The sequence below is a fragment of the Pseudorca crassidens genome, chromosome 5, assembly GCF_039906515.1.
Source record: "Pseudorca crassidens isolate mPseCra1 chromosome 5, mPseCra1.hap1, whole genome shotgun sequence".
Lineage (NCBI taxonomy): Eukaryota > Metazoa > Chordata > Mammalia > Artiodactyla > Delphinidae > Pseudorca > Pseudorca crassidens.
In genome coordinates this window covers 58,765,965-58,783,296 of record NC_090300.1, presented here as the reverse complement: position 1 = coordinate 58,783,296, position 17,332 = coordinate 58,765,965, and the positions used below count along the sequence as shown (strand labels likewise).

At 33.2% G+C, this 17,332-nt stretch overlaps 1 protein-coding gene across 1 annotated transcript in view; it reads right to left on the bottom strand.

The window, feature by feature from the left end:
- NAALADL2 (N-acetylated alpha-linked acidic dipeptidase like 2) overlaps positions 1–17,332 on the bottom strand; it is a 913,415-nt gene that overhangs the window by 205,222 nt on the left and 690,861 nt on the right. The window contains exon 11 of the mRNA XM_067738075.1: positions 10,849–10,944. Coding sequence (XP_067594176.1) covers positions 10,849–10,944 — 96 coding nt within the window. The remainder of the gene's footprint in view (positions 1–10,848; positions 10,945–17,332) is intronic.

Sequence of the window (17,332 nt, the reverse complement as noted above, 5' to 3'; positions counted from 1 at the left end):
TAAACAAAATCTTTTAAACATGAAGTTCTTGGGTCAGCAATAAAATGAAACACAGAAATACCCTGCTATACACAGAGGCATACATTCAGATGTTTCTAACATTGACAAGAATATCACCCCTTAAGGGGCAGGAAGGGATTCTATCTTGAAATAGTTATTAGTGCCTCATCTTTTGAATATAAGTTACCATCCAAAAAATTAGTTGCTTTTGGTTACTTTAATTAGTCCATAGGCTTACAGAGGTCCTCACAGTGGGGCTTCTTAAATCAGTGATTCCTTGAAGTTTCTAAGGGTCAATCACCTCCTTAAAAGTAGAAGGTCATAACTGATGAGTATTTTAGGATACAGGTTGGCCAATAGGTTTATCTCATATGTCAAATCCAGTGAATTCATACTGGCTGTGTAAAGTGATATATTAAGAATAACGCTGAGTTTCAGCGTAAATATGATGATTACCTTTGGATGTCTACCAAGGGGGCAGAAAAAGAGATTTGCTTCATGAATACAGAAAGTTTTCTTACTCTTTTAAGTCCATTTAATACTTCATAGGATGCAGTGAAACTGGGAGGAAATGCAGTCACCAAACTCATTTTGTGAATACTTCCCATCTATATTACTCTTTTTTTTTTTCCCATCGCCTGTTCCCTTTCAGGTGGTTACAATGACTAGACATACCAGAGTAATAGCAACCTGTAAACAGAAATGCTTCCACTGCTTAGCACTGATTTTGCCTTTTCCAAAATACTGATTCTTACTCATTTGTAGACAAAAACATTGTTGCAACTGGTAGCAGATTTAGTGGTTGTCTCTGAAACACTATTGCTACTCTAATTTATACTGTTTTGCTGCTGCCACATATTGTGAATGGGATTGACTCCAGTTCCAAAGGAAAGAATGACGTCTAAACTAATCAGGGTAACTTTAACCCCTTTTCCATGGTGATCAGTTTATGTAAACCTGGTGTAATCCAGTCAGCATAGTTATTACCCTATTCACAAGAAATGATTGAAAATAAGCATAAGATCAATTCAGAATATGATTTTTTTTTTTTTTTTTTTTTTGGTTGCTGGGGCTTTCTAGCATCATTGCTGTCCTGAGAAAAGAGATCCTCTCCTGCTTTGACAGAATTATGTACAGGTATGATTCCAGAAACTGCTGTCAGCATTTTTGTACCATGGAGGAATTCCACTAGTAAAAAGTCCAGCAGAGAGAAAGGCAGAGCTGAAAGGATAACAGATAAGTAGATCTGTGTTTGAGCTCCTCGTGAAGCATGAATCTCCTAGACATTTCACTTGCATGAGAAAAATAGAATTCCTTTATTTTTATTAAACATTTGCACATGGGTCTTTACTAATAGCAAACAAAATTGTTCTGATATGTACCTTTTTCAGTTTTGAAGGAAATGTCTTTAAAATGGATTACCCTCTCTCCTGTTTTCTTGGAAGTCAGTAACTATACAGATCACGATTCTTTTTCTTAATGACTCGGGAACATAATTATGATCGTTCATTATTATTTTATTTTAGAATGCAGAAATATTACTATTTGAACCTTCACTAAGTGATTCAAGGCCACTGTAATTTCAAGTGTAATGAAGTCCTAAACCTTGATTTTGTAAAATTTAATTGACATATTAATAAATAAAACCTAATTGAGTCAAAGTAAATATTGTTTTCCTATCATAATGCCTTTCAAACAAAAATTTGTTGATTTCTTCAAATCTAATTCTTGCTCAGTTTCTGAAATTCAATTCAATGTCATAAAAAATATTCATATTTTTGGAATACATTCATTCTATCCTAAAATACCAATTATTGTGAACTCTTCAAGAGAGACACTGGATAATCAAATGATGACTATACTGGATGCTAAAAAAAAATGGCAATTTTGAATATTTTCTATATCACACCAACAGCAGAATTTACAGGTTCAAAGATTATTTTAAAAAATACAGTAGACATTCATTCTTCCCTGGAAAAGAAGGTATACGTACATACATACATATATTGATATAATTCAGTGCTTTCCAAGAAATAATACCGAGAGCAACTAGCACTGAAAGACCGTATCGTTGATCAGTTAATACCACACTGTGTATGTGCGCGCGTGTGCGCGTGCACATGCACGCGTGAGGGGATCTTTTATTATTGTCACCCATGGGGTCAGTGGGTACTTCCCAGGACATTTAAGTATCATGATCAAAGTTCATTATAACAGACTCCAATAGACTGCTCAGCGTCTTCTGGTTTGTTGTGTTATATTAGATATTTTTTTAGTAAGTGGTTATTGCCTGGGGATTTTAATTATTTTTATTATACAGAGGCTTTGTTTCAACAGTACGTTTTGGAAGGACATTTGACCTGCCTACCTAGAGCTAATCTGTTATCCATTGACTACCCTGCCCTTTGCCTCTGTACTTCTACAGACCTTTGAGAATGATGTTATCTGAGAATGGTATGAAAAGGCAAAGACTCTCTCATTCAAAGTGAGAAAAAAATGCAGAAGTCAACATTCAAATTCACTTTCTACTTATGAATAGATCTCTGAAATAAGAAGGACTTGTATTTAGCGCATACAAAATTCAGTTACCATCAAAAAAAGTTACTTTATGAGGCTACTGCTTCTTGAATTCGATATAAAAACTTCCTGAAGTAGGCTGTCTTTAAAAGACTGTCATATTATTTACAGGTGATCACAGAGCTTCTTATTCTGATTTATATTACTATTATAATTATATTCTGTAATAAACACATGCCAAAATCAGCTTTTACATATATATATAAAAGAAAAATATATGTTCAGAAAATAACAGTTTTTCTACTTATTCCTACCTTAATATACAATAATAACTCCTTTAATATGTTGTAGCAGAATATCTACTTTGATGAATAACTTCTCTTTAAAAAGGGAGTCAAATTTTGACAAGCTTATATTGTGTGATCATTTGCTTTTGAGTAATAAAAACAAAAAAGATAAACTGATAGTAGAAGGCATGCCTTTAGAAGCTATAATATTTGTACAGTATAATGAAACACCATAAACCAAACCTCTCTAGGCAAGAAGAAATATAATCAGCGCACTCTCCAATTTTAGTAAATGAAGATATTGAGTTTAATTATACATTTATAAAGAAAATACACACCTGTAATATTTCCCTTTCAAAGCATAAGAGGTTGGTTTTAATATCCTATCATCTCCCTTGAGTAGCTCCAACCAAAATTCTTTATTACAAAGTACAGTCTGCATTGAAAATACATATTTGAGATGTTTTCTGGTTTAGCTCATGTCATGAACACATAGAGTGTAGATCTCTATGGAGACATTTTGTATCTAGTAACAATAATTTGATATAGCAGAAAAAATTTCCAAAGTGTTTTTAAAAATAAAAACAAAAGCTTTAAATCCGCAGCTTCAGAATAACCTCAAATGTACACATAAACAGGATTAAAGAATATCATTTTGCTTGCTTTACTAAGTAGAATACAATATTCTCATATTTTATCCAAACAATACATCAACATTAGAGATACTTGGAAGACAAGCAGATTTGCTCATTCAGATTAGAAATCATAGCCAGGTTTTTTAAGCATTTAAAGAACTGCACCAGAAATTCTATTAGCTCATGAACACAACATGCCTTTGAAATTCAGGAAAAAGAGTAAAAGATATTTGGTCTCATCCCTTTCCTCTTACTTCATACAAGGCAACTGAGCTACATTTTTAAACTATAGCTGAGAATGACATCTCAAAAGAAGTAAAATCATTCTGTATTTTAGTCTGCCTCTCCATTCTGGAGTTATGAGTAGGTTCTTTTAAGTTTTCAGTTACCATGCTATAAGAATCTTAATATAACAACTGGTACAAACATGTTTTACTAGTGACATTTAGAGATAACTGCAGATTCATATTTCACAATTCATGTTTTTAAAATAATATATTAGCAGAATATGACTCCATTAATTAAAGTGATGCTGGTTAATCATTTCTAAATGAAGATTGACAGCCAAATGCAATTAATATTAACTGAAAAGGTTAAAAGTTACAATTATTTAAATGTTTTTCATCACTGAGGACACCATCATTAGCCTTTGTCAGCACCACTGCAAAACTGAGTTAAAACTTGTAGCTATAAGTAAGGGCAAATACAACTATATTGATAGAATATAAACTATGTAAGAATTATTAGCCTTGATTTCTAGGCTATACACAAATGCTGCCTTACTCTGCAATGTAATCTGAGTCTGATACTTTCTCCATATATATAATGGAAATAAATATTATATTATTCCTACTGCTTTCTCTTTGCGATACTGTAATGTCCAAATAATTTTAGTAAAAGGTCTCTATTTTGACATTATGTAAGAAAAAAAAGAAATGTATATCCATTTAAGAATATTTTTAAAACCATATACTAATAAAAATACTAATATTGCATATCCTATACTAATTAAAAATAAAAGAACCATTTTTTTATAAGGTGGGAAAAACAATGAAAGGACTAATAAACTGATATTTCTGGAGGAAGCTCACAAGCAGAATTAGGTCATTTGCTGGTTTCCATGGTACCACATGTACAAGGTATTTTTTGTTTTACTGGATATGCAATTCATACTCAGAGGTTTTAAAATATAATATTGAGCATCTGGGGTTCCAGAGGAAAAATACTATTAATTCAATAATATAGTACCTTTTCTCTGCCACCCCAAATGCTCTATATTCACATTTGATTTTAAAGTTCTTTCCTTCTAAACATAGCTGCATTTATTTATTTATTGAATGTCTACTATGGCAAACTTTTAGCAAGAAAATGATAATAAAATATATTAAATCCCAAAACACATAAAATAAATACAGGACATTACATCATAGACAAGTAGATCAGAGAAAGGGGTACCAAGCTGGGTGAAGCTATTTATGGAAAATAGAAGAGAACTGAGGAGCAGGCATAAATGAAGAGAAAAACAATTTTAAATTTCCAAATACTTGCTTCAAAAGTTATAGTAAATGAGCAGTTGATTGGGTGAATATAATTTTTTCCAATTAAAAAAAAATGTGGTAAAACACACATGACTTAAAATTTACCATCTTAACTACTTTTAAGTGTACAGTTCAGTGATATTAAATACATTCATAATGTATAATCATCACCACTATCCATTTCCATATCTGTTTTCACCTTTTAAAGCTGAAACTCTATACCCATTAAAGAGTCAACTCCCCACTCTCTTCTCCCCCTCACTCCTGGCAACCACCATTCTGCTTTCTGTCTCTGTGATTATGGCTTATCCTAGGAATCTCATGTAAGTGGAATCATATAGTATTTTTCTTTTGGTGACTGGCTTATTTCACTTAGCATAGTGTCCTCAAGGTTTATCCATGTTGTAGCAAATGTCAGAGTTTCCTATCTTTTAGAGGTTGAATCATATTCTGTTGTATGTACACACCACATTTTGCTTATCCATTCATCCATCTATGGACACTTGAGTGGTCTCCACATTTTAGCTATTGTGAATAATGCTACTATCAATATGGGTGTACAAATATCTCTTCAAGATGCCACTTTCAATTCTTTGGGGTATATACCCAGAAGTGGAATTGGTGGATCATGTGGTAACTCTATTTTTAATTTTTTGAGGAACTGCCATGTTGTTTTCCACAGCAGCACTACTATCTTATATTCCCACCAACAGTTCATGAGGGTTCCAATTTCTCCAAATCCTCACCAACACTTGTTATTTTCTGCTTTGTTTTGTTTTATCTTTTGATATTAGCCATCCTAATGGGTGCAAGGTGGTGTGTGGATATGCTTTTGAACATTTCTCCTTCTTAGAATAGCATCATCCTGTAGATTTAATGAAACACTCTACCCTGGATTGTTTGTCCTCTCCATTTTTCTTTTTGTCCTCATCATGAATACTGTCAGGGTAACATCATCTCTATCATTAGTGATGACGAAAATGTTCCATAATGTATGCTATTCAGTGCAGTAGTCACTACCCATATGTGATTACTAAGCATGTGGATTGTAGCTAATGAGATGGAGAAAATGAAATTCTAATTTCATTTAATTAATTTTTAATTTAATTTAAATCCACATGTGACTAGTGGTTATTATATCAGATAAAGCATTTCTAGATCCTACTTCTTCCTGAGCTCTAACCTCATGTACCCAACTGCTTCCTTGACATATCTGCCTAGATGCACTATAGTAAACAAAATTCCACATATCCATCGTCAAACTCATTATCACTTTCTTCAGGCCAGCCCCTAATGTAGTTAATTCAATAATATCAACTTTGTCCAAGATAGAATTATTCAAATGATCCTTTACTATTCATTCTGCTTCATGTTCCATATCCAGGAAATCATATATCCTGTACATATCCAGTGCTAGAAATATCTCTTAAATCTATCTTCTCTTTTCTAAACTACACATCATCATATCTTGCACACTACTACCAACAACCTACTCTTTAAGGAACTCTCAAGGGAAATTCACTGATATTAAGATAAAGTTCAAATTCTTAAATTCCTCAAGCATCTCCTCTCTGGTGAATTCTTCAAGTCTCATAGAGGTAAAATCTTCATCCTCTTCCCTCCCATACGTTGCCCATATTACTATCATCTCTTTTAGTATGTTATATTGAAATGAATTGCTTACCTTGGACCCACTCCTGTATGTTAATTGTTTTTTATTTCAAGTGTTTTGCTTCATCCTTGGCTTATAGTAGGCTACTAGAATGCTTAGATATCTAATAACAATTTATGAGCTCAATGCTGATGATTTAGAAATATAATGAGAAAATTCCTAGGTGTAGAAGGAGAAATAAGCCTATTTCAAAACATGAATCCATGGTGATTTTATTCATTTATTAAAGGATTAAGCAGCTAAGATTTATATTGGTATTTCATTCATGTTTAGTCTTTGGAAGAATTAGTTTGGTCTCTATGATAATTTTTTAAAAAAATGCTATTTTTTAAGGTAATTTTAAGGTAATTTAAGGTAATTGAAGAAAACATCTTCAACATCGATGTAAGGTGCAACCCTTCAGCAGCTTTATACTGTACCACCTGACTGTCCCTGAATCCATGATAAATTACACATTTTGGCATCAATATTGAGACTTATTCATTACTTTCTTGGTTTCATGCTTTATATCAAAGAGACAAATGCCAAGATAAATTCAAACTTTGTAAAACATTTTTTTTTAAAAAAGGAACTATAGGACAACATTGGAAAACTACTTACTAGGATTCAACTCACAGCTCACATCCCATGTATAAGTGTGGTTTATTTATTTTTAATTTATTTTTAATTCAGAAAAGCACTAATGAAAAATTATTAAATTTTTAATGCTTAGAAATTGTAATTTAATTTGACATAAATTATATTTGTGGTATATAACAAAGGTCTAGAATGCAGTTATTAATTTGGAAAAAACAACAGATTGTATTATATGAACCTTTCTATAAGATGTATATTTTTGTATTTAATTAGATAACATTAAATATATGATTGTGTTATAGTGTTGTGTATCAAGTTTAAACTTTTATTGGGAAAATAAGGAATAGTATCTTCAGTATTTCCATTGTTTCTGATTTCTTGAAAATGTTTTAGTATTGATAATAATAGCAATAATAACTGTGTGTTATCATTTTACGAAGTGTTCTTCATATTTCATATCATTTTCATAATTGACAGTGACAGAATTTAAACCTATCTATATCTTTCTATTCAAAATCCAGCACTATTTCTATAATATCACACTGCTATGTGGATTATAATAAACATGTGATATACTGTGATAATACCACTATTATCCCTACTGAAACAAAATATTCTAAAGACCTCAACCCTTCACAAATTAAATTTTATACTCCATTTATACACGTTAACTTATCACTATATTCTCAGTATTTAATTAATTAATTTAGTTATATGCTTTCATATCTAAGTTGGTATTTTTTTCCTCTCTTTTCTTTAAAGTAAAAGCTAAATGTAGAAAATTCAAGTAGGGGCCTATTTTGAATACATTAGCACTAGTATTCTTTAATGTGTCAATAATTATACTCAATTATATATATATTGCATTTCCAGAGAAAATGTACACACCATCTTTTCAATCTCAGCGAATCCTAGTGAGAAAATCCATTATGACTGTACCATTTTTTGATGTAGAAAATAAAGTTCTACTAAATAATATAACAAGTTGGGAGTCAAGATAGAACTAAAATCCATATTTCCTAGTTTTGTGCTCTGGTCAACCCCTCTATATTTATACTTTCACTTTGTTGTTGATCAAAGAAAATCTGATTTTAAAACAAAGTATCTATTAAACACTTTTTTTTTTTTATGGTTCAACAAGTTCCTATATTGGTGAAATAAGACTGAACTTCTGAAGCACAATTTCTTCCCTTGGCCTGAGTCTACAACACGAGTGGTTACCACAGGTAATGTGATGACTGGGGAAACAGTATCAACATTAGGTAAATACATGCCATCATTTAAAAATGTCATAGAACACCTGCTTCTGCACTTTAGATTTTAATTTTTCATACACATAGAATTCTTTCCACCATCCATTTAATGGGTTAAACATCTGCTTACACGAGAAATATATTTGAAAATACATGTAGAAATTGTACCAATATCTGTGCATAAATTTGTGTCTTCGTTCAAATGGCCTCTTATTTTCTGTTTCACACTAAGTACTGATCTCATATTTATGTGTCAGGCCATATTCTATGCTCCCCTACTCCCTCTGACCCATCCATCCTTGCTTCCCAACATTCTCTCAGGAGTTGTAGGATGGCCGAGGCCTCATGTAGCAAGAATCAGTGAGTGTTTATACCTTGAAAATCAAAACCTTAGAATTTTCTCTGGCTAGGAATTTCATGTGCTAGACATTATCTTCTCATTATATACCTGATATCAATATGTTCTCAAACTGCCCCTTCTATAAAAATCCATGAATTTCCTGATCCACAGAGAAAAGCAGAAAAATTGGAGAAAGTATTATTCTTTCATTGCCCTAAAAATCCTATAATGCTTTACTTAAAAATAAGTATATAGGGCTTCCCTGGTGGCGCAGTGGTTGAGATTCCGCCTGCCGATGCAGGGGACATGGGTTCGTGCCCCGGTCCAGGAAGATCCCACATGCCGCGGAGCGGCTGGGCCCATGAGCCATGGCCGCTGAGCCTGCGCGTCCGGAGTCTGTGCTCCGCAACGGGAGAGGCCACAACAGTGAGAGGCCCGCGGACCGCAAAAAAAAAAAAAAAAAGTATATAAAACTAGGCTCTAAGTGTCCATAAGATTTGAACAAATATATATATACATACACATACATATAAACACACACACATCCTCATCCAAATGTATATAGATATATATACTCAAATAGATATATAGATAGATATAGATATAGGTATCAGATTTGTATTTCTTTCTCTCTCTCTCCCCCTCCCTCCCTCCCTCCCTCCCTCCCTCTCTCTCTCTCTCTCTCTCTCCCCCCCCCCTTTCTTTGCACATCAGGAGTACAGTTAAGATTTCAAATGCTAAGGAGTTATTATTTGGGGGCCATGTCTATTTTACTATATCCAAATAAGAATGAATAATGATCAGAGAATGGATATATTCAAAACTAAATCAAGGAACTAGATTAGACTGGAAAGGAAAGAGCTATAAATGTAGTTTAAGTTCAGAAATCTTGAGCTTAGGAGAATTTTACATAAAATATGGTCCAAACTCTACTTATTTTAAAAGTTCAGAAAAAAATAAACATACACATCTCTTAAACGTGAGGGTAGACCTAAAATTTTAGTTTTTGTATTCTGAGCTCATTCCATTGCCACTCATTGAGTTCAGTTATTTTACCACAATTCCTCTTTCTAAAGCAGAAAAATAGCCTTGTAAAATTTCACTAAGAAGATTTAAGAATGATTCAATCTTTCAACTAAGCATACATAAATATGGATTATTTTAAGTGTACTGAAATGCCAATATTCTGTACAAACTCTATCCCCCAAAGACTGGTTATGACTGGTTAAATCAATTGTTGGTAAATGTAAAAATTCACATAATGTCATATGATCTCAGAACATTAAACTTATTTGCTCCATACTGTAGGATTTAATTTTCTTCATTCTATAAACTCACAGCCAAGTATATACCATAAAAATAGGTATAAGCATCATCAAATAAAAGCAATTATTGTAAATTCAGTCTAACTTTTTCTTTAAGAAAAAGAGCCTTTTTTTTTTTTTTACTGCAACAATAAAGTACCACAAACAACAATGTGGAATCTAAAAAACACAACAAACTAGTGAATATAACAAAAAAGAAGCAGGCTCACAGATATAGAGAACAAACTAGTGGTTACCAGTGGGGAGAGGGGACAGGGAGGAGAAATAAAAGGGCATGGGAGTAAGAGGTACAACTATTATGTATAAAATAAGCTACCAGGATATATAGTACAATACAAGGAATATAGCTTATATTTTATAATAACCGTAAATGGAGTATAACCTTTAAAAATTGTGAATCACTACTGTATACCTGTAATGTACAAAATATTGCACAACTGTACTTCAATTAAAAAATAATTGATTTTTTAATACAAATCATCAGTTATTGGTCTGTATGATCTTGATTGAGTTGCTTATCATCTTTACTCCTTAGTAAAATAGTAGGAGGTACGTGAAATCCTCTCTAGTATATTCTCCAAATGAATATATATATATATATATATATATATATATTTCTCTTGATTGGTTATTTTCCTTTCCTCCTTCTACTAACAGAAAGAAAAAAACTTTCTCAATCTTTTCATGAATGCATTCCTCTCCTACCTTGGTAATGGTCTCGTGAAGTTTGAAAAAAGGATCCATTTCTTCAATTTTTGTCGCACGTTTAGGGAAAAAGCCTTCAGAGAGAAAACTTGGACCCTGTGGAAAACCAGAAAATAAACATTCTAAACTCTTCATTGATTTTGTTTTTCAAGGGCTTATTGGATTTTCTTTAAAGATTAAAAAGGACTCTAAATTGCTGTAAGGTTTCTGTTGATTGTTGGACTTCATTCTGCTGATATAATTAACCAGTCACAAAATATTTATAAATTAAAATGACTAGACTTCTATAACACTTGACATTATTTGTATTTACCAAAGAATGTTTTCTTACTCAGAAGAGATCATTATTTGCTGTTCACCCTTTTATTTTTCAAATGCAGACAGTGTAGAGTAAGATACCTTGACTGCAAAACCCATATCTAAAACCCCTTCTCTATTTTATATATTAAATTTTATGCTTAAAGACTGGTAGAATAGAATGTTTTTAATAAAAAAAAAGTCTAGGCAACAGGGTGCATAATATTTTAAATACTGCAAAACTTACTTCAAAACAATAGTAGGATATGTTTTGAGTAGAATGACCTCATGGCTTTATGTGCTGCCAATAAAGTTGTAACGTTGTATCAGACCCTTAGCGTGAAGATGGTTGAAATGAATCAAGATATTGTAATTAATCATTCTGTACTTGCAGGTGCAGATAAATTTCAGGATGCAAGAAGACACGGGATGCTGATAAGGTAGCTATCTGCTACGGTCTGAATATTTATGCCCCCCCCCCAATTCATATGCTGAAATCCTAATCTCCAAAGTAACAGTATTAGGAGGTGGGGCCTTAGGGATGTGATTAGGTCATCAGGGCTTTGTTTTCATAATTGGAATTAGTGTCCTATAAAAGAGACCTCACAGAGCTCCCTAGCCCCTTATGTGAGGATACAATAAGAATTCTGCAACCTGGAGGAGGGCTCTCACCTAAGCATGCTTGCACCCTGATCTTGGACTTCCAGCCACCAGAACTTGAGAAATAAATTCCTGTTGTTTACAAGCCACTCAGTCTGTGATACTTTGTTATAACAGCTCAAATGGACTAAGACAATACCTAAAACAATGCTCTTATAGTTATCAACACTATAAGTATCCTATGAAACAATTATTATCTACATATAATTTTCATTTGAAAACCTGAAGTAACTAAACTTATTTGTCTTAAAAAATATAAGATTGGGACAGAATATATGTACTTATGCAGGTGATAGATATACAGAAAGAAAGAAAAATAGATGATAGATATATAGATAGGTAAATTTTTCAAAATCATCATGGGAAAGATAGATTAAGTCAAGTCTACACCAACAATGACCACACAGGATAACAAATTTAATTTGAATTCTATTAGAACTATTTATTAGAGTAATCCAACAGCAGAACAGACTACATTAGGATATATCAATAGTGAGAAAGAAAGTTAGGATGCTGTAGTTGAGACTCAGAAGTCATACACATGAGAAATGAAACCAACATAATTGTAAATCTTCATATATTAAATAATTCTGTGATCAAGCAGACTCTTAACCCCCTATTTTGAACAATACTATGATTAAAAAAAAAAGTAATTTAGCTGTTTGCTCCAGCATATATGCACTTTTCGATAATAAGACCATGAATCAACCAAATAGCTTACCTATCAAGACTAACGCTTATTTGTCAAAACTTGTTTATGTTCCTCTCCTCATTTTAACCACCAATCTAAAAGTAATTTTAGAAACTGCCCAGTTCCAACCAGTATTCCAGTTTTTAAGACCTGCCATAAAACCACACAGCCAAGGCCTAAAATATCATAAATGCCTTTTCCTAATTTCTCCCCATTTTGAGAGACTACTAAGACTCAGTGCTATGGGTTGAATAATTCATATGTGAAATCCTAGCCTTTAGTACCTCAGAATGTGATCTTATTTGGAAATAGGTCACTGCATAAATAACTAAGTTAGAATGAGGTCATACTGGACTAGAGTTGGTCCCTAGTACAATGTGACTGGTGTCCTTATAAAAAGAGGAAATTTAGAGACAAATTTGTATACAGGGAGAAAAGCATTCACACATGAAGGCACAGACTGGAGCGATGTGTCTACAAGCCAAAGAACTCAAAAGATTACCTCAAAATCACCAGAAACTGGTCAAGAGGCTTGGAACTGATTCTCTGTCACAGACCTCAGGAAAAACCAACACTGGTAACACCTTGAACTGTTAAGACAATACATGTCTGTTGTTTAAGTCACTCAATCTGTTGTGCTTTGTTATGGCAGCCCTAGGAAACTAATACACTCAGTCAAGGTGGTATTCTTCTTTACTGAAATAGGTCTAATACACTTAATTTTGTTTATCAACAGAGTTTTGTGGAGGTATTTTGGGCAGTCAACATAGAAATAGGTTAAAATTTGGGTTTTGCCACTTAACAGTTGTGCCATATTAAGCATCTTAATCTCCAGAGGATTAGTTACAGCATCTAAGAAACTTGGAGAATAACATATATTTCACAGAGATGTTGTCAACAGTCCAATCCTGCTACATAGGAGACACTATGTTTAATAACATTGATGATGTTGCTAAAAACAATAAATATCATAATAATGATGGTGAGGGTGGTAATGATGGGGTAGTGATTACGGTATCATGCTGAACTAAAGGAAATCCAAAGACTCTGTGTGATCCTGTGGGAAACAGTGTACAATTTGCATAGAGGTATCTCTGAATTGACTTTAGTGAAAGTATGACATGGACAATTTGCCGTATTCATTTTCATTTAATAATTAAGCTTGAAGTTCTTAAAAAGTTTGCCCCATGAGTAATTGCAAATAAAGCTGAAATAATTTTATCCGTTTAGTATACTTAGCAAAACAAAACTTCATAAATAGTGCAAAAGTAAACTATCAGCGAGCCTCAAAATGAATGATCCCATAAGAATAGAAATTGGGAGTTATAATTAATGAGGTTTTTATTGAACTTTCAATTATTCAAAAACAGAACATATTAAATTAAATTATCCATATGTGCCTTATTCTCTAATATAATCTCCTTCTCTTTCTGGTTCCTTCACCTATCTCTTTCATCCCATTGTTTGTTTCTAGTGCCTCATTTTTATAAGCATTTAAAGAATATGCATTTGACAATTACTGTATGCCAGGTCCTACACTAAATGCAGGATGTTGTCCTTAATCTCATGGAACTTAATCTAATGCGATTTGGACGATAATCTAACATCAATGTGTTTGAAAATATTAAGACACTACCATTCCTTTTCAATATAATAATAATCATTTATGAACAGTTATTTATATATCCTGACATAAAAAATAATGAAAAGATTAAAAAGAATATATGCTTTGTAAAAGATTTTCACTGCTATCAAATTAACTATGATTGATAGCTGTTTGATAATGGCTCCCACCTGTTGATGAACAGAGGCAAGTAAAACACCACTAACCATTTAGAGAGCACTTTCGTTTAGAACAATTCATTGATAGACTGAAATGAAAGAGTAAGTTAAGATATGCAGAACTTAATATTGTATGTATGTCACATGGAGATCATAGTAAGAATATCACAGAAGAAGTGATATTGATAAGAAAAGTTTATCCAGGATCTAGTTTAAAATTCAGTGTGTCTCGGGGCTTCCCTGGTGGCGCAGTGGATGAGAGTCCGCCTGCTGATGCAGAGGACTGCGGGTTCGCGCCCCGGTCCGGGAAGATCCCACATGGCGCGGAGCGGCTGGGCCCATAAGCCATGGCCGCTAGGCCTGCGCGTCCGGAGCCTGTGCTCCGCAATGGGGGAGGCCACAGCAGTGAGAGGCCCGCGTACCGCAAAAAAAAAAAAAAAAAATTCAGTGTGTCTCCCCAGTCTCTCAACTTACTTGTCCTTTCTGTAACATTTAACAATATTTAGCACACCTTTCTTCTTTCAACTCTCTTTCCTAAATTCCATGATTTGACTCTGGTGGTTCTCCATTCATATATTATTTTCTACCTATAACTGGATTCTCTTTTCCTTTTTTGAGCCTTTATTGTTTCTAGGTGGTCTACCTAATCTTCTCCTTATCACAGTCTCCCTAGGTGGTTTGGTCTACTTTTCTGGCTTCAATGACCAAATTCAGATTGATAATTCCCAAATCTTTATCTCTGGCTTAGTTCCTGTTTTCAGTTCATCATTTTTTGCCTACAAGAGCTTTCAGACACATTAATTCATGTTGCAAATCATGAGCATGTGTTCCCCCATTGTCACCTTAATTTCTTACCTTGGATAATAGCATAATACCTACATTTTACCCAAATGTGAAATTTTATGTCATTCTTGACTCCCATTTCTTGCAACCTTGGTACCACAGAACTACACTAGCCAATTTCTTTCTAATTCATATGTTTAGACAATTCTCTACAAGTTCTTATTTGTTGCCATAGTCCAGTTACTCATTACTTTCACCCAAACTATGGTCCTTATTGTCTGTAGAGGAAAGTCCAAACTCATTAGTATATTTCACAAACAAGTCCCAACCTATCTTCTTTCACCTTTAAACAAGTCTTTCTTTCCCATAAACTTATTTGCACTATTTTCATATAGCTACTGCTTAAGTCACAGCAGTCTATTCACCAAACCTTGAATTCATCCTTACCTTTGCTATCTCTGTCCCTTTCTGCCATTTCTTCTTCTGCCTGGAATGCTTTTTCTTTATCTGTTTATCAGGCTTCTTTCTATAACTGTTTTCCTCGATCCTCACCAACCCATCAGAATTCATAGTTCTCTTGTCAGTCTTTCCATATCACCTTGTGTTTGCTTTTTACTCACCGTTTATTACATTTTTGTTATATTTCTGTTTTTATCACTATACCATGAGCTTTTTAAGACTTGAGACTCTTTTCTTATTAAATTAGTCTAAGACTGCCAGACAACCTTGAGTAAGTCATTAATCTCTCAAGCTTAGTATTATCCTCCATAAAGCTGAAATGTAAATATACTTGCCCTTCTAACACCAGAGAGCTCATGTCAGGATCAAGCAAAATAACAAAGCATACAAAATGCTCAGTAAGGAGGAAAGGACTACACTATTACTGGATGGTGTTTGATTTTTATCACACTTGCTAGGAATTGCTTTTCTATATAACCAAGAGTCAGAGTTTTGAAATTTAAATTACTAAAAATTTGTATTTGTATATTAAACTCTATGTGAAATTTTTCTTTTAAAACCTACAGTTGTTAAAATAAAGTTTGAAAACCATTTCTGTAGGTAATAGGAAGTCCTTGGAGGGTTTTGAACAGAGCAAGTGGTATTTTCAAGTGTGTATTCAGGATAGCACACATTGATGCATATGTGGGGAATAAATTTAAAAGAGAAACGATGGAAACAGGAAGTATAGACAGAAGACTATTGCAGTAATACAGTGAGAAAGAGTGAGAAGTTAGGCCAGGACAGTGGTAGTAGAAACAGAGAGGAGGAGATGTGTTTGGTAAATGCTTGAGATAAAATTGGTACTACTTAGTAATTAACTGGAGTTAGAAACCTTTAAAAGGGGTCAAGATTGCAAGTATTTCTAGATTTGATAAAATGAGTGATAAAATTGGAGGTGATGTGTTTGTGGGACATCCATGTGATGTTATCCCAGAAAATGAGGGATGTCATTCAACACCAATTTGGTTAAAGACTAAATTCTAGACTAAAGATATAACAATAATTTGAAAAGCATATACATGGTAGTTAAAATGTAAAAGGGGACTACATGCAGACTTAGAAGTATACTGCGTATAGCACAGACGACACTCTGAATAACAACAAGTTCTCTGAATGGCACTGATATTTGAGTGGGAGAATAAAAATAAAACCCACAATGACATTATAGATGAAATCATCAGAGAAATGTAAAGATAACCAGGTGAGTGTGATTTCATGAGAGTCAAAAAGGTAAAGACTGTTCGGAAATAAATAATCAATGCTTCAAAGGAAGTGAAGAAATATGATAAGATAAAAATTATTCATCAGAAGTAGCATTTCAGAGATTCTTGGTGTTCTTTGTTGGAGGGGTCTCTGTGGATTCATGAATGCAGGAGACAATGCAATCAGTTGAGAGAATAAGTGTGAAGAGAAGAAAGGAAACATCAACTATGAACTACATTATTCTCTCTAGAAATTAAGATTAGGCTGAGAAGTTAGAAAAATTGATCATTAACTATAGAGAGTAAAAGAATCGAGAAAGAGTTTATTTGTTGTTTTTTAGACTGGATTAATGTGGATATATTTTTAATATACGAGAAAGCATCCAGAAGATAAAAGAGATTTAAAAAATACCAGAAAAGTTGGGGGAAATAAATAGATCACAGTCTTAAAGGAAAGGAATTCAAAGCTCACTAAAGTTACCCAGAAATCAGAGTTGTAAGTAGATGAGCCATTGGTGAAAAAGGATGAAATGAAGGCAGGCTAAAAATATGGTGGAAGACAATGTTA